The 19258-nt window shown below is 38.1% G+C and overlaps 1 protein-coding gene across 7 annotated transcripts in view; it reads left to right on the top strand.

Moving 5' to 3' along the window:
• Positions 1–19258, top strand: part of PPP1R12A (protein phosphatase 1 regulatory subunit 12A) — a 91062-nt gene that overhangs the window by 40977 nt on the left and 30827 nt on the right. For all 7 annotated transcript variants that reach the window (XM_083573308.1, XM_083573306.1, XM_083573309.1 and 4 more), the window contains exons 4-9: positions 8180–8339; positions 8893–9037; positions 11768–11842; positions 13349–13437; positions 14363–14520; positions 16686–16804. In XM_083573308.1, the coding sequence (XP_083429434.1) occupies positions 8180–8339; positions 8893–9037; positions 11768–11842; positions 13349–13437; positions 14363–14520; positions 16686–16804 (746 nt within the window). The remainder of the gene's footprint in view (positions 1–8179; positions 8340–8892; positions 9038–11767; positions 11843–13348; positions 13438–14362; positions 14521–16685; positions 16805–19258) is intronic.

The following is a 19258-nucleotide window of genomic DNA, read 5'->3' as shown; positions in this document are numbered from 1 at the left end:
TGAAAAAGAACTGAATCTAACATAAATGTGTTTTCCAAAATGAGCATGATAGAAACACCCATTGTCTTTTAAAAGACTTTTGCATATGATGAGCCTTTCAGTTGTTTTAGTGACCACATTGAAGCCAGTTTATGTTATGTTTATCTCAGTCTTGCAGTTTGCCATATGTGGATGCCTTTGTGAAAAAAATGTCCTGCCAGACTAATAAAACACTGTGTGCCTCAATTGCTGGTGTTCATATCTGTGAATCAGTATGATCAAGCACCACAACAGGCTTCAGTGGAAACTACAGGTGTATGGGAGAAAATTCATGAATATCAGTGTTAGTGAGGATTATCTGTGCATTATCTGTGCATTTTAAGATGCAAGTAACAAAGTGAAAGTAGAATGAACTGTGTCTCCATTTTTGCTACAATCTTAAACAGAAGTAGTATAAATCTTCATTATGGACATTGAAGGGATTCCTGAGCTGAATTCTTGTCTGAGCAGCACTTTTTATACACATTCTTCCCATATTATAAATATGGCACTATGCTTGTCGGCTATGTTTTTTCTCCCTGAAAGTGATTACAATTACATATTCGTTTGATATTAATTCATCAGGTATAATAATCTCTCTGTGTGCGCGTGCACATGCGTATATGTATTTATAAGGGGTTAAAGGAATTGTATGAAGAAGGCAGGAAGGATCATAGGTTCTTAAGGATCTACTATATGGATATGTGACCCTAGGGCCTTTCTTATTGTGTCCAGAGTTATAACTGAGTAAGATTGATGAACAAATCTAAAAATTTCATTTGATGAAATTTCTGCTGCATTATTAAAAATGCAGCTTTTTAATGAGCTGAAAGGGGAATTGAAAGAGGAGAACCTAGCAAGGTAGCGGAGAGCATGCTTTGAATGCAGAATGTTCCACATTCAACTTGTGCCTTTTCCAGGTAAGGCTGTAAAAGTGGTAGAGGTCAGAGATAGCTCAGGCCTAAACTTGGTTTGCCGGTAGAGAAACCAAGATGTTGGGGCATTTATCTAAGAAGTGGGAAAGGAAAGGTTTTGTATAGGACTTTAATAGAACACTCCTGCAAGTATTTCCCCTAAAATCCAACTTCATTCAGTTCACTTTACAGCCGAAGTTTTGTTTTTTTTAAATCTGATTATTGACATATTTCTATTTCTTTATTGTTAAATTTTAAGTTGTATGTTCTAGTGTGCTTTGTATCTAGATGGGAAACTTTCTGTAAGTTTCTGTCAGGTGTGAGTCAGACTAATAAGAGAACTGTTCTTAGGTGCAATGTTTTACTTGGGGAGAATTAGGTTTGGACACCTTTGGGAAGGCAATTTTAGCTCAGCTTCTTGTTTCAACTGAGGCAGTGACTTCATTGAATGGGTGGCTGGGTGGGAGCAGGGTAGGATATTTAGTAGAGCTGTGGACTTGCAGAAAGAACTGGAACTTCTCAACCCTTCCCATCTTATCAAACCTGATTGACATTTAGCTAGTATGTAATCAGCAATAATTGAAAGAACATCTTCAGGTTCCAGCAAGGCATCTTTGAGTACTGTAATGCTGAAATGCAAGGAGATTATCAGAATACATTTTCAACTAGGCTGATAAAATAGTCAAAATATTTGCTGCTTAACATGCAAGTGTGGCTCCAGTGCAAGAAAATGCAGACAATGTTTTTCAGTGGTTAATGCATTGGGGGGAAAGTCATGCATAGTATTTCAAATTGCCTACTGCTGTTCTAAATCAGAATCCTTCGTTGTGTAAAATATATCATGAAAGGACTATTCAGAGGGCTTTTGTCTTTCATGTTTGATAAAAGTAAAAGAAAATATTTCTTTTGTGCCAATACTAGTTTAAAGCTTTAAAGTTTAAAGCTTTCTGCAAGCTTTCTAAGATTCATGTCTGAAGCAAACATACTTATTAAATATTTGCGTTGTTGTTGTTTAGTCATTTATTCTAGGCTAGATACAGAACTATAGTAATGTAAGGTTGCATGTCTTGTGTAAGGTCCCATGTCTTATCTAATGTCTAGTAAAGGTGGCACTCTGGTCTAAACCACCGAACTTCTTGAGCTTGCTGATCGTAAGGTTGGCAGTTTGAATCCACGTGATGGGGTGAGCTCCTGTTGCTTTGTCCCAGCTCCTGACAACCTAGCAATTCAAAAGCATACGAGCACAAGTAAATAAATAGGTACTTCTGTGGTGGGAAGGTAAATGGTGTTTCTGTGAGATCTGGCTCACCCCATAGTCGAATGTGACTGGACTTAACCGTCCATGAATCCTTTACCTTTACCTTACCTAATTTGTAGCCTTAGTGATTGCTTTAAGGATGAAGACAATTCAGATCTTAAAGAGAACAGAATTAATTTATTATAGTTCATTTTTAAAAATAGGCGTCATAATGTTATCAGCCACTTGCCTATACAATATTTTGGCTATGGTTGTATAAAATCTTAATGTGAGAGTGAATCTTGTGACATGAATTCTAAGGTAAGTTGACTTAACAAAGCTAATGGAATTAAAATTCCCACCCTATCCCAAATGGTTCAGCACCCCTCTGCTCTCTGGAGAGGCTTTTGTGGGGAGGTGCAGCTGGCTGCATAGGTGAAGAGACAGTAAGCTTTCCTGGCATAAACTTAATTGTTTTAGCCTGTCCTAGGAGTCAAACCTATATATTTAATCATTTTTTTCAGTGGAATAAGGTGATCAAGTATTAGGTAATCTTTAGTTCTGATCTTTTCTCCCTTGAAGATAATATTACTACTCAAATCTTTTTTGCTAATCAGCTGTTGGTAGCTTCTGAATAATTATTAGGAGTAGAAATATGTCCATCTGATTTGAAAGTCGGAGAATTGACTTGACATGTTTTGATAAATCATTCAGGTCTGCGTTGAGAAGACATATAGATAATTGAGCAGAGAGCTTCTAGTGCCAATCTAGAAGAACAGGTTTAAGAATTCTATGCATGCTCTCTCATGGCTGGTCCACCAAGGGAGGCAAAATGAAGTATTCTGTAATCAAGACAGGGATGGGAAGTGAGGTACACCTTTAGATTTCTATAGTTGGTTCAGATGTTTGTGTTTGTACACATTTTGCTTTTATAACACTGCTGGTCAGCAAGTGTGCTTAAACAGAGGTATCAGAGTTAATAAATGGATGTCCCTGCACTTTTGTTGATGAGTTCTGGGCTGAGACTGTGCTTCAGGTTGTAAGACCCTATGTTTAATATATGCACTGTTAAATCCAGGGAATTTAAGTAACAGAGTACAGTGGTACTTCGGTTCTCAAATGTAATCTGCTCTGGAAGACCGTTTGACTTCTGAAACGTTTGAAAACCGAGGTGCAATGGGCTGGCTGTAAGTTCAGTGGAGAAAATTGAAAAACACGCAACAGAAGCTGTTCAACCTCCAAGGTGCGTTCAAAAATGGAAGCATTTACTTCCAGGTTTTCGGTGTTGAGCTTCTGAAATGTTTGGCTTCCAAGGCGCTCAAAAAACGAGTTACCTCTGTACATGCATGTGGCATTAACAATAGCACATATAGCATTTACTGTTGAAGCTATTAAAAGCATCTTACGCAATAAATAATTTCTGATTGTTCTTGGGGAGATAACTGCCAAATCCCTTCTCCCAGTGACCTGCCTTAATACATGCATCTGTTTTAAGTGAAACATTTTGATTCACTGTGGGTGGGTTTTTCTGCAGACTATCTACAAATATCAAGTTCATTAAGACTAAACATCATTGTAAAAGTAGAAAGATAGAAAAGGGTTCCTAGTGGATCCGTTTTTCTACAAGAGCATTAAATATGTATCTACCTTGGGTTAAGTTCCGGAGTCTGTAACCTGAAGCGTATGTAACCTGAAGCGTATGTAACCCGAGGTACCACTGTAAATATAAATAGTATAGCAATAGTCCTGATCCTTGACAGACAGAGCAGCTATGTCTGTCTATACTATACTGCGAGCACTCCAATTGGAGAATAGCCTTTACCATGGACTTTGAAGAAGCACAAACTCCGGATGAAAGGGAGAAATGAGCTAAGAGGAAGACACATTTGGCAAATCCTCACTATGATCAACTCCTGCCCGAAAACCTATGTTCCCACTGTGCAAGGGCGTGTGGATCCAGAATTGGCCTCCACAGTCACTTACAGACACACCAATAAGACCGTGTTCATGGAGGACGATCTTACACAGCTACGAATGATCACCAAAGAAAGGACTTATTTTTATTTATTTAAAAATATTTGTATACCACTGTATCAGAAATGTACAGCCAAACAATAAAATAATAAAAAGTTAAAAACAAGTTAAAAGCAAAAAGAAAATTAAAACAAATATCAATAGACCACTGTGTGTGGGTGTGTAATATTGATTCCCTGGTAGGCCTGGTGGAACAGAATAGACCTGGTAGAATAGAATGCAGTGGTCTACGCAGTGAATAGCAACCTCAAGGAATAGTCACCTCAAGGCATGGTAACACAGCAGCCCCTTCTTGGAGATTGGGCACTTATTATGCCATTTCTGCTGATAACCATATAATAAAATTAACAAATAAAAATAAGATCTCTGAAATGCAAAGATGAGGACCTTTTAAAGGAAATGTCAGCATTTAAATGATCATAGATATAAAATAGAATTAGTAGGCTTGTGGGATGCATTTAAACTTACAAAGGTTATTAATACTAAGCAATGCAGGACCTCAATGGGGTCTTTAGAGACAGAATTGTTTTAGTGTTGTTTGGACCTCAAAATAGCCAGATGAAAGGTTTTACTGTAGGTATGGTTGCCCATAAAACATGTTAAAAGATCGAGAATGCTGTGGTACCTTGAGCATGAGTTAGTTCATTGGAATGAACTTATGTAGGCAACAGCCATCTTGGTTATATTCATGAAGCAAAATGAAAAGGCAATATGTATATATGCACATAGCCTGAAAACCAAGTTTTAAAAATCCTCTTTGGGCAATATACATAGAAGCCGTGTTGGAGTGTAGGGTCCAAAAGTAAGAAAGAAAGAAAGAAAGAAAGAAAGAAAGAAAGAAAGAAAGAAAGAAAGAAAAGGGCTATGCACAAGTAATAGGATGTGTGCCAGAATAGCCACAGGTAAAGCTTTGCATGTAATTGTATTTTAGTCGTAGAAGAGGCTTAACTTGTTTCATTTGTGTCAGCAACACAGCCATGCACAAGGCATCATTTGCTTTGCTTCTGTACCTGTGCTTCTTGCTGCAAGCTGCTCCCATTGGAAGAGAGTAAATCTCTTCAGTAGGAAAGATACAGGAAATGCTTCACATTCCTTTCTTCTGATTGCTTAGCAACAGTGATTTAACTGAGTAATTGCCATTGGCAACAGCAGCATCTGCCCTAATAAGCCTTGGAGCCTTGCCTCCATATTTGCTATATATAAATATATATATATATATATATATATATATGTGTGTGTGTGTGTGTGTGTGTGTGTGTACACATACACAGTGGTGCCCCGCAAGACGAATGCCTCGCAAAACGAAAAACGCGCAAGACGAAAGGGGTTTTCGGTTTTTGCGTTGCTTCGCAAGACGATTTTCCCTATGGGCTTGCTTCGCAAGACGAAAACGTCTTGCGAGTTCGTTCGCTTTTTTCCTAAAGCCGCTTGAAGAGGCGCAGTTGCGACAGACCGTGCTTTGCAAGACAAAAAACATCGCAAGACGAAAAGACTCGCAGAACGAATTAATTTCGTCTTGCAAGGCACCACTGTATGTGTGTGTGTGTGTGTGTGTGTGTGTGTATGTATGTATGTGTGTATATATATATATATATACCATATATATATATGGTAAAGGGACCCCTGATCAGTCGCGGACAACTCTAGGGTTGTGGTGCTCATCTCGCTTTATTGGCTGAGGGAGTCGGCGTACAACTTCCAGGTCATGTGGCCAGCATGACTAAGCCGCTTCTGGCGAACCAGAGCAGCGCACAGAAACACCGTTTACCTTCCCGCTAGAGCGGTACCTATTTATCTACTTGCACTTCGTGCTTTCGAACTGCTAGGTTGGCAGGAGCAGGGACCGAACAACGGGAGCTCACCCCGTCGCGGGGATTCGAATCGCCAACCTTCCTCACCCAACGATTACTTTTAGGTGTAGTTCAGAGATTTTTGAGCTAGTTCATTCCAAGCACTGGATGTGGTCACTACTAGTTGGCTGGTAATGAAGCTATCTGAGTGACAAGAGTCTGTCAAAAAGAGAATGATCAAAGCCCCATTTGTGTCTCTTGACAGAGGTCATGCATCAGGGAAATTTAAGTGCCAAATCCAGACCTGAAACAGGATTGAAATGAATCTAGATAATACGTTTCAAGCAAGGGAGATTAACATTAGACAACTGCCACTTGCTTGAGTATCTTGCCCTCAAAGTGATATGACTGGGTTATTACAGTCTTCTGGGTCTGGAGAGGATTTTTAAAGGACTGACTGCATAACTTAGGTTTGCCATATGTCTGGAATTTCCCGGACATGTCTGGGATTTAACTGCTGAAAATAGCATCCGGGGGGAATTTAGGAAAATAGGCAAAATGTCCAGGATTTTGAGGTTGACTGCCTAAAGAAAGCTCAACAATTCCTCCCCAAAAGCTCACCAACTTCTGTGTCCTGAATTTTACTTCTAGAAATAATGGCAACCGTAGCATAGCTGACTTACTGACTTGCCACTGGTCAGTATCTAAACTCTTTCTTCTTTCCATCTTTAAGCATTAAAGATTGATTATGCTAGGTTGGTAAGTGCCCAGAGCTTGTGACACAGCAATACTTGTTGGCAGGCTAACAAATGCTGAGAATTAGAATTTTGAAATGTTTTAAAATGCATGCTGAGCCATATATTTTAGAATTGAGCTAAAACGTTTCAGCTGATTAACTTGTAATGTTAGCTAATTAGTTGCCCCCCCCCCCGACCAACCTTTATGTAAAATGATTTTGTAGTGTACCTGAGAGAGAGCAAATAACATTTTTTAAGGAATAAACTGAACACTGAGCTAGAGATGCAATATTGCCATCTGTGGACCATTCTTAGAATGTACTTTGTACCTTAAACTTGTATTCTTAAACAATGCTAAATGTTAAAATAAATAAATATGAGATTCTCAATGCACCATGGATATATGAATTTTTGGAGTTACTTATTAACTTATGCCAATTTACATGCATGAATTGATTGGGGGATGTGGCTTGAAAATAATAGCCATGCTTTTTTCACTACATTGAAGGGTTGAACATTAGATAATTTTAAATATGAATGAATCTATAATACATTTCGCCCTCCCATTTAACCTGAGCTGGACATGGGAGGTTTTCCTGTAGGTGAAGGAACTAATTCCCATTCCAGGGGTGGGGGAGATGCCCTAAAGTAGACCACCAGAACTGTTATATTGTGATTTAGTTTCACAGGCAGTGTATTCAGAGTTGCTGCCTAGCCATGGAAACTAGAGAACACTGAAGACGATAGCTGTATCTTCTGGAAATGAAGAGTATGGAAATAAGGAATTCCCAGGTCCTAATCCACACAAGTTTTTTTACCTGTTTCTCCCACCAATATCATACTCATCTAGACTACCTTTTATGACCTTTGTCTCTCTGCAGTTTTGCTTTGCTTTTGTGCTGAATGTCTTGGCTCAACCAGTTTGCAGGACAGGATCCAACCAATCTAGGTCTTCTTTTTCTCATGAGATGCCCTGACTCTTCTGGGGGGAATGCCGCCTCCAGCAGTGTATGGCACAGACTGGCATTGCCCCTACTTTCCTCTCTTCCACACCACATACATCCCAGGAATGCTGCGAAATCATTAGGTGGCTCAACTTGAGTACCTGTTGTAGTTCCGTGCTAGCTTTCTGCTATATTAAAATGTATGTTGATGCATGGCTACTGTTCCTGTTTCCACACTGAACTTTGAGCCCATGACTCTGCCAAGGCATTATATATTCTGTTTTATGAAAAGTAATACAGTATTGAAATGGTTCAGTGGGTGAAGGAGTACCATTGCCCTTCCTCATTTCTCTTTCCCTCCAAAGTGGAGCAGAGGTGGCTGATTATTGCAGTCAGCTTCCATAATGCTGGGCGAGGCTCCTGTGATATCTTGTGTCAGTGTTTATGTCATTTGAATAAAAATTTATGTACATATTTAGAAATGAAAATATTTCTTTCCATTCAGGGGTTGATATAGAGGCAGCTCGTAAAGAAGAAGAACGAATAATGCTTAGAGATGCAAGACAGTGGCTTAACAGTGGTCATATAAATGATGTTCGGCATGCAAAATCTGGTGGCACAGCACTCCATGTAGCTGCTGCTAAAGGGTATACAGAAGTATTAAAGTAAGTTAATTTATAATGCAGATTCACACTTTGTAGTTACAAATTTCTGTAGTTTAGACTATTCTGCAGATCCTTGGTCTACATGTTAAAATTGTGACTTTTTAAAGTCTTTCTGTGTACAACCTTTTTAGTCAATACGGTGGTCCATGTGAGAAAATACAGTGGTACCTTCGTTCTCGAACTTAATCTGTTCTGGGAGTCCATTCGATTCCTAAAACTGTTCAAAAACCAAGGTACAGCGTCCAGTTGGCTGCAGGAGCTTCTTGCACTCAAGCAGAAGTCATAGAAGCCGCATTGGGCGTTTGGCTTCCAAAAAATGTTTGCAAACCGGAACACTTACCTCCGGGTTTGTGGTGTTCGAAAGCTGATTTGTTCAACAACAAAGCTGTTTGGGAACCAAGGTACCAGTGTAATGCAATTTCTATGCTCATTAAACCCTTCACATGGTTCAATGCTCTGAAAATGCCAGCAAATCCTTCAGTTTTTAAAATTCTTATAGCACTTTATTTCAGTTGTTTTGCTGTTTTTAATTTAATTTATCAAATTTATTCAGGCTTTTAATACAGGCTGGCTATGATGTAAATATTAAAGATTATGATGGCTGGACACCACTTCATGCGGCTGCTCATTGGGGTAAAGAAGAAGCATGTCGAATATTAGTGGAAAACTTGTGTGATATGGAGACTGTCAACAAAGTGGTAGGACTTTTGCATAATCTTTGTCAAAATGTGTTGTTACTGATCTATTGATTAAAAGTGGGTTATGAATTCTGTATTTGCTATTGCTACTTAGCTGTACATCTTAGAAACAAGTGAAACTAATTTATAATGATCCTAGCTGTCTAAAAAGAAAATGCTGGTTTGAAATTTGAACTATTTTTAGTTGCTATATAAAATATATTTGAATTTCGCCAAGGGATTACCTTAATGTGACCATTGGCAGTTCAGATGTGCATCTGAGCTGCAGTGAGATCATTTAAAAATACTTTATAAAGAATAATGAAATAAAAACTCACTTTATTAGTTCGCTATTGTTTGAAGTACTTATTTAAATCATGGTTTAGCTATAATTATAAAGCAGTTTGTACACAATTTGAGTTATTGGGTATTAGAATCATTGCATTTACTGTTAAAGCCATAATGTACAAAAACAGTTCTCAATCACAGATCTTAAAGCTGAGGATGGGAGACATTGGGAGACACACTTGTGACCCAAGCTGTATAGGGCTTTGTGTGATGCAGCTCTTAATGTCCTTACATAATTGCTGACTGTATTGTGTATCAGTGTGAGAATACAGTATGGCTGAAGTCATTCTTTATCATGGCCAGATGTTTTCCGTATCTTAGTTAGCTTATAAATAAAAATCCTAGCATGTCTCCAAATTTAGTAGTAACTTGCCTCTTCAGGTGATCTAATATATTCCACTTGGAAGGACAGGCCTGGGTGAATGCAACCAATTTTTAATCTTTAATAAAATGCAAGAAATAAGTTCATTTAAGTACAGTTACTAAACACACACATTTTTACTTCATTAAGGGGAACATACTGTTCAGGAAACAACTGCATAATTCCAGAAAGTCCTTTTTGTATCTTGAGTAGTTCTAATTTTAAAATACAAAAGTACACATCTTTCCCCAATGATTTTTATGTTAAAATGTGTTAAAACAAATGTAGGCGATTGCGCAGGGAAGAATGTAAGGACTGAATGGCTAAAGTAAAAGATCTGTTGGCTGAAGGTTTCAAGTGGAGCTAGATTTTTGAATGAATTCTGATGGCATGTCTTGTCTTGTTTTCATTCTTATAAGCACCATCTGGTTTCTTCTCCCTTTTGTTGAAGCTTTTCCAGCCCCTTGCCAAATCTCCTATCTTGTTTCCCCACCCTATGGGCCTATTTGGAAACAAGTATTTCTGAACTGCTACTCCAGCCAAATTTACAGAGAAGAGCTGTATCTTAAACTTTTTATGAAGATTTATTCTGAAAAGCATTACACTCGATTACAAAGTTTGCAATAAGCTTAGACACTCATATCACAGTGCTGTCATACTCAGGGAATAGAGAGGGTGGCATTTAAGTTTTGAGGAGATTTATCTGTCTATGAGCAGTCTTGACATTATTCAACTAGTAGATTTTGTTAATGGAACTGTTTTACATCTCTAAAGGCTGGGACTCAAATAAGCTTCTAAGGTTTGCTAAAGAGTTGCAGCTCTAATTATTTTCCTTTGAACTCATGATTTGTGAGCTATATCATAAAACAGCCCTCACCCCTCGGGACACCAAGATTTTACCAATCCCCCTTGCTATTGCAATCCTTGGCATGTCCCTTCTATTATAAAATAGTTGCAAATCTTCAAGTACAGCTTTTTTTGGGGGGGAATCAGCTGAGGAATTGGCAAAAATCGCTTGTCTTGTCCTTGTGTGAGTGGAAGTATTTCTGCAGAGGCAATGCCACCATTGGATAAAACCAATCAACCATAAGCAGTATGTATGATGTAAGGCATTGAGTTGAAAGATGAGTGACGAGCTACAACATTGCTAGAGGTGTGGCATAAGAAAGTTGTGTGCAAATTTGGCAGACTTCCTAGTAAGTTGTACTGTATTAGAGTATAATGTGATGTATAAAGGGGAAACGAGAAGAATAACTTTCTTCCCAAGAAGGTTAAATAAATATGGGATAGGCGAAGAAAGTGTATTCCACTCTAGTTAACTCAGTGAGGACTATTTCCAAAATATGACTTTCTATTTAAGATCTCTATCTTAAAGGTATATCTAAATTCAAAGTTGCTCACTGTAACCTTTTATCTTAAGGCTCTCACACAGAAGAGAAACAAGCAGTAGCCAAGAAAACTCTTAACGTGTTTGCCTTACTCCTTTACTCATTTGGAGAATTCTTTATAACTCAGTGTCTGGACATGAACAAAGTGTTTTAAGTAAATCATTTCCCCTTCTTTAACTTCCTGAACGTCTACAGGAATTTAAATAGAAATTAAATTTTCCGAATCACCAGGAGTGACAGTCTACTTTATACTGGACTAATGTGGAGCTGTTACTTCCTGTGACTTGGAAACTATGTCCAATTCACAGTCATTTGCAGGACACACACAAAAGGAACAATTTTGACACATGCCAATAGAATGATCACCTTGAAACTGACTGTATTTGTGGTCCTTTGATTGAAACAGTCCCCATGGTTCCCATTATTTAGTAACTGTAGAAGAAGGGAATTGCTATGTAGTGCGATGGTCTACTTTAGACTGATTGTCTAAATAATAAAAGTCAGTCTTCACATTAAACTCTTCTCCCTTCATGCCCCCAAAGTGCACACTTCATGCCCATTATTTGTGTTGGGCTTAGCTTGGTGGCATACTCCCTTCCTGTATGACAAGTTAATGGTACCATAATTTAATTTTGTTGCTTATTTCTCCTGCAGGGTCAGACAGCATTTGATGTAGCAGATGAAGACATTTTAGGATATTTAGAAGAACTTCAAAAGAAGCAAAATATGGTGAGCTCTTTCAGTACTGTGAGAACAAACTAATCAGATCATTGGTTTGTCTAGCCTGTTATTGTCTACTCTGACTACCAGAGTCTTAAGCTGAGGATATTTAATGGAAGATACCAAGATTGAATTTGGGATTATCTGAATGCAAAGCATTGTGCTCTACCACTAAGCCTATTCTTTCTTTTATGTTCAGTTCATAAGTGTCTTGTTTTAGCCAAAGACCATAATCTTTATTTTATGTGTATTTCACTTTATGGAATAGGTGCTTGGTATTTTTTTAAAACATGAATAGTGCACTGATGTTCTTTCCCATTACCACTCTCCCACACTATGCAGAGAGTTAGGTAGTAACCAGAACTCTGAGCGTGAGGATTCTCATACTAAAATTCTACAATTACTTTACATCAGAAGGGAAGCACTACTGGAGCTGTTAATGAGCAGCTATAAAATTCCCTCCGAATAAGAAGGTTAAGTGATGGTTCTGCATGCCTAGCAATAACTGTTCATCTCTCGGGGACTTAAAAGTTTGAATGGGAAGCAGCAGTGACTGTGACATAATTTTGCTCCTGCATGCGCTCCCATTCATGGAAGTGCAGATGAGTAGTTCTGAACGTCCTGGTGGTGGCCTTTTAAAAAATAGTTGGCATATGTTCAGTGGTTGAGTCCATATTTTATCAGAAGTGTGAATGAACTGAGGATGTTCCTTTGTAAACCTGGACACAGTCAATTTCTGTGTCCTTGTGCTAATTTTTATGATGAAGAAAACACAGTAAATGAGAAATCTTACTGAAAAGGAAATTTATGCAGTATACCTAGCCTTACACTGTATCAAATGATGTGGTTACTTTGATATTGCGGATTTTGCTTCTGATGCTTTAATTCAGAAATGTTCAAAGATTGAAACACATTGGCCACATTTGTATATCACATGAGCCATAGCTTAAAGAGTTCTCTCCGCCCCTCCCCCCCCCAAGTTACTGAGGAGAATTTTGGTAGCTTCTACTTTGGGCTTTAATTATCCATTTTTTTATTATGTCATCTGGTGTAGCAAATTGTGTTTTAACATTTACTTCAGTCATTTTCAAGAAAGCCATTTTCATTTCTGAGCCTGGCTTGTTTAAACTAACAATAATTAGAATTAATCTGAGTACAGAGTGCGGGAAACATGGCAAATGGCCAGGAAAGAAAACTGAAAGTAACAGCTTCCAAAGTCATCTTCCCCAGCCATGTGTAATGTGGAGGGGGAGACAAAGGTTAACTGCAGCTATAGTTTAGTGGGATGTGCAAATACAGCTGTTATTATTAATCGTCTTTAAAACATGTTAGCAATGTTGAAATGTTAAAGGAGTTTATTACATAGCTATTTAATATTTGTCACTTAACATTTGTCCTGAGATCTTAATCTTGTAAATGCTTTTTATGTTATACTGCTTCAGGTGACTTGAAATATTTTTGTGTTTGCATCAGCACTTGTAGAAATCTAATTGAATCTTTTCATATCTCTTAAAGCTTCATAGTGAAAAAAAGGAGAAGAAATCACCCCTTATTGAATCTACAGCAAACATGGACAATAATCAATCTCAAAAACCGTTTAAAAAGTAAGTAGATTAGTTAAAATAAACTCTGTGTAGGGGGAATGTTGAAGACGGTTACATGTTTACTTGGAGAAGGTATAGCTAACTGGTCTTACACTTATTTTACTGATCACAGCTTTGCATGGGTGGACGGGGAAATAAATAGAGCAGAGGAAACCCACCCGCCATTTATTTAATCCCCCCCCCACACCTGTGCAAAACTGTGATCCCAGACTTCCCTGGCTTTGGGAAGGCAGTACAAGGGCTCTAGCAGGGTCCTAGAGCCCTCCCACCTTCTTCCCAAAGCTGGACAAGTGCTTACTGGGCTTTGAGAAGGCAGCAGGAGGCAGAGCCCTCATACCGCCTTCCGGAAGCCAGATAGACAGCCCTCCACCTTGCGGTGAGGGAGTGTGTCCTGGGGATTCTTTTTTTTTTAAAAAAATATTTATTAAGGTTTTACAAAAAACAGAAGTTTACAGAATAAAAAGAAAGCATAAAAAAGGAAGAAATGAAAAAAAAATACAAAAATACATAAAAAAGAAAAAAGAAAGAAAAATACAAGATACAAAAAACAGATAGGTAAAAAAAATTTAAAAAATCCATTTTTTGATATATTTAAGCTCATTTGCTTGTTTCCTTGACCTCCTCACACCTCCCCTTTTTGTATTCCCATTTACATAATCAATTCAGCAAATCCTTACCCTCTTTCATTTATCTTAACTCAAGTGTCCTGGGGATTCTTGTCTTTATTCATTTTTGCATATGTACATGGAGCCCTGGAACTGAACCCTCATGTAAGAGGCAAGTTACCTGTACTGAAGAAACATAGGAGTTGTCATAATAACACTGAGTCCATATCTGTGCTCCTGTCACAGCCCACCTTGGTATCTTTTTTTCTGAAGCCAATAATGCAATAAATATCTCATGCTTCAAAACAATGTTGTTCCAGTAAAGAGACTTTGATCATTGAGCAAGATAAGAATGCATCAAACATTGAGTCTCTAGAGCAGGAAAAAGCTGATGAAGAGGAAGAAGGAAAGAAAGATGAGTCCAGTTGCTCTAGTGAAGAAGATGAGGAAGAAGACTCTGAATCTGAAGCAGAAACAGGTATTATAGAACAACAATTTTGCTCTACAATTGCTTTTAAATTCAGTTTAGTTTAATTCACCATTGGATTACTTCCTCATTACTTCATGCTTCTTCAAGTTTGGAGGTCATTTAGGGACAAGTATAAAATTCATTAATGTGCAAACCACAAGATACGTCATTTTAAACAAAATTAACTATCTTTATGTCACTTGATTGTCCAGAAACCTTAACGTGGTAATACAGTAACTAGAAACTGTACAGAGCAAACTCACACATAGTACATCTATTAGAATTAATATGTAATAAATCTATATCTTATCTGGAAGATGTCAAGAATGTGCTAATTAGCTGTGAAAAACTCAGATTCTGCATCAGAAAGCTAAATAGCACTACGACAATGCAGTTTCAGCCTTGCAGATGTCTAGAAACGCCCCTGTTCCTTGCCTTTTCCTCATACTCATGGTTTTTTTTAACACATTTTAAGGTTAATTTTAAAATAGTGAATCAAAAGGGATCTATTTATCTCACTTAAATAACAGCTATAAGCTAGAGGAGCACAATTTAATATATATGCATGTGTTCCACTAACAGCTTAAAAGTTTCAGACTCATCACTTCAGCATTTCTTGAGTTATATGACTCTCATTACTCTGTTTTCTTTGTTGCTACTATGCAGTCTTGTGCCAGGAAAATATGACTGTGACACAAGAATTAATTTATGTAAACTTAGAGGTTTTTAAATATCAACAAGGCTTTCATCATACTTTATTTGGCATGCTAGAGAACTTAGGCTTTTCCCTGGAGCTGAATCTTTGTGTTCCAAATTTGTACCTTCTCCTTTCCCTCTTACTCATTTAAAGGTGGATTCACAATAAAATGTTTTGGAACCTGGAATATTCTAGGTGGAGTAGAGCCTGCTCTGGTGTATATTTTGTGTAGTGTGAATTTAAATTTAATATTTAAATGAAAGGAGCTTTGAGTGATTTGAGAAATAAACATTGGACTGTTAAAAGGGCTTAAATTTCCCTTGTTGAAGTGGAGAAATACTAAAAAGCAAACACACCACTGCATTTTCTTGGGAAACTGTTATTAAAGTACAGTTATTTAAACACAGCTCTGTATTTTTAAAAAGACACTGGGGAAGTTCCAGCCCCTCTCCACATCCATTCCCTTCCATGTGCCAAGTGTGTATTTTTTTTAATGGAAAGATGGGGTGAAAATATTTTTAATAAAACAGAAGGAGGAAGGCTCCTAAATGGTCAACACCCACCAGCCCTGGTAGTCTTGCTTCTACTGCATGCAATGTTAGGCTTGTGAGGATGTGCACAAGGTGTCAGACAGTATTGTCCCCATAATTTGTAAGCATTTTTATTGCAGGAGATTTTCTGTATTTTAAAATGATTTTATAAAACTATTTTCATTGTGGTATATATTTAGTACTGCCTTAAGTGGTGCTAATGAAATTGTATCCAGGTTCAGAGATGATGGGGAATCATGGTTCTCAGTTCTTGTATATTTCATGTGATTTTTATATTCTCATAGCCTTACAATTTTGTCTATAGCCATAATGACTAGAAACATTTTTAAAACTAAAATAGCTGGGAATTTTTTGTTTCAAGTCCATGCTTCTCAGTGCTCTTCTATGGAGCTACTGTTCTCATAGCAGGAAAACACTGATTTATTTATTTATTTTTGGGTAGTGTTCCACAACAAATGTACAGTGGTACCCCTGGTTACATACGCTTCAAGTTACAGACTCCGCTAACCCAGAAATATTACCTCGGGTTAAGAACTTTGCTTCAGGATGAGAACAGAAATCGTGCTCTGGCGGCACGGCGGCAGCAGGAGGCCCCATTAGCTAAAGTAGTGCTTCAGGTTAAGAACAGTTTCAGGTTAGGAACGGACCTCCGGAACGAATTAAGTACTTAACCCTAGGTACCACTGTAGTTAGATGCATAGCCTGATCATCTTCTCCAACTACTAGTGTTCTTTAAGTATACTTTCAAATAGTTTGGAACAAAACCTGAAGTTACTTGGTGTATCTTCTGGGCAGTGTCTACCCCACCCCCCACCCCCGGTGCCTGTAAACTTTATTGTGCAGAATGGGCCTCTGTAATGTAAAAAGTATTAGTTATCTTTAAATGGATTTTGAATTACTTTATCCTCTAAATGATTTATTTACAGACAAGAACAAACCTACAACAAATAATTCAAATACCACCAACGTGCAAGCTGCTCCTATAGCTGTGACAACACCATCAGTTACTACTGGTCAAGTGACACCTACATCCCCCATTAAGAAGGTAAAACAGTTTGTTTCGGTTGTTTAGTTAAGAGTAAAGCGTACACATTATATCATGAACTCTTCGCAGTATTAAAATGCCTTGATTGATCAACTGTTGCATAGGAAGCTGCCTTACATTGAGTCAGATCATTGACCCATCTAACTCAGTATTGCCTACACTGACTGACGCTGGCTCTCAAGGTTTCAGATATTAAGCCAAATAAGATTATAGGCTTGTATCCAGTGGTGTTGCTGAAGGCATTTTGACCAGCGGAAGCTTTCCTCAGCGGATGGGAGGGGAGGTCATTTTTGCCAATTCCAATTCCCCCTCCATCTTTCCCCCAAATCGGCTTCAGACAGTTGGGTGGGAACAGCATAGAAGGTGATGGGAATTGGCAAAATTGCTTCATTCTCTTTTTGTGAAAGCCTCCAATCAAAGAGGGGGCCTATTGGATATAATCCATGGCATGTTCATTTGAAATGGGAGCAAGTTGTAACTCCAGATACCAGGCTCAGATTTGATGTTCAAGAGTTCCCTGAAGAAGAGGGGTTTTTTTTAAAATGCATTGGGCTTAATAAAAACATCATTTTTTTTTGTACACCTCTTTTTGCTTGAGATTGGGGCCTTAACACCTTAGTTTACTGTAGTCTACATATAGCCGTTCATGAAGTTGGTGTGTGTGTTCAAACGAATGTGGTTTTCATCCTTTTGGCTTAGTCAGGAAGGTTGTTTAAAATGTAGAGGGCAAACTTCATGTAGAATAAACAGAGTTGGTCACTTTTAATTACTTTGTTAGCTTTCTGTATTAGAACACATAGAGATGATGTCAATTCTGCAAAAATTCTTAGTTTGCTTCATTTGAGGAACAGTCAGTAAATACCTGTGCTTGTTGTGTTATCCCAAGAGAAAGATCTAGTTTTAATACTTGTTGCCTGAGTATTTTTTTTTTTTACACTGTGATTTTGAGCTCTCTCTTTTTAAGACCTGCAATGCTTTCCTCCTAAGATGCACCTTCAGGTCAAGTACTAGATATGAGTTAATGCCCCCCCCCAAGCCTCAAATTGATATTTTCAGGTAAATTGCAAATAAGAATTTGAGACATCATTTTTAAAATTCATTCTTATTAATTTATTATTCACCTTCCATATATGTCTCAAGGTGCTGTAGAGAATGCAATATAAGCAGCTAAAACAATTTTAAACAGTATTAAAAAGGAATTAAAAGGGGGGGAAACACCAAATAGATACCCGTGGCAGAGACCTGTTCATCCAGCTGAGAAGGCTTGTTGGAACAAAAACATCTGATTGTTTCCAGAAAGTACAGATAGTGAGCGCCTGTCGTATCTCGACAAGAATGCTGTTCCACAGAACAAGGGCAGCCACACTTAAAACCCTGCTCTGAGTTACTGTTGAGTGGGTTTCTGAGATATTTGGGTCTTGCAGGAGAAGTTCTCCCTGCAGTGACCTGCCAGGTATGTAAGGAATAAGGGAGTCTTTCAAGGAACAAATTCACACAATAGATATTTTTATGGAACACCTTGTAGAGTATCTTTCTACAGAAAGGTGTGCATAGATGATAAAAAAACAAAACATATCAAAAAGCCCTGAAGGTATATCTTCCAAAAGAGCCTTGTAATTTAGTACTCAACCAGTTGCTTTCATTAAAGAAAGACTGCAGCTTTGTACATGCAGCCACCTTTTTAACACTGAGGAGGCTGCATGTTTCTTTCCCTGCTGTTTTTTCTTGATTGGACAAATGTCTAGGAGAATCCAACATTGATCGTGTGAGAAGGTGGTGGCAGCAGCGTGGAGCTGGTGGGATGAGGTGTCGTGATATGGATGAGTGTTGGTGCTGTAACAACTGTTTACAATATTGTTGTGAAATACCAATTCTGAAACAGTGACAGCAGTGTAGAGCTGGCAGGGAAGAGGAGGCATGGCATGAGTGACTTGTGAGGCTGTAACAGGCAGTTACAAGTTGCTCTGAAATACCAGTTCTCTTAAGGTGAAAGTGAGGAAGAATGAATCACCACCATATATGTGATTAGAGGAATGCTAGCACAATTCAATATAATGAGTAATATTCTTACAGAAGCCAAGATGCTCATTGACCTAAATTGATAGATTTTCCTGTATTTTCATTTTAAATGTGAAAAAAATATGTTTTTATTTCAACTATGGAATTGTAGTCAGTCCTGTCTGAGGGAAAGTCCACTTATAAAATGGGTCTTTCACCTGTCTCCTCATAGTACAGTTTCTGGAATCCCTCAAAAATCTAGTTGTTTGGGGGACCCTCAGGAAAACACCTTGGATGTGGTGAGAAGGACTGCAGTAGGAAAGAGGACTTGGCCAGAATCAGATGAAGGTAGCTTATACAAGTAACTTCCTACTTGGCAACCTGCCTCTACCTGATTTTGGGCAGCTTCCACTTTCCACCATGACCCTTTCTGAAAATCCTGTGACCATCTGGAGA

The sequence above is a fragment of the Podarcis filfolensis genome (assembly GCF_964270895.1).
Source record: "Podarcis filfolensis genome assembly, chromosome: 10".
Classification (NCBI taxonomy): Eukaryota; Metazoa; Chordata; class Lepidosauria; order Squamata; family Lacertidae; genus Podarcis; species Podarcis filfolensis.
The sequence above is the reverse complement of the archived record's forward strand: the minus strand, read 5'-3'. Positions and strand labels throughout refer to the sequence as shown.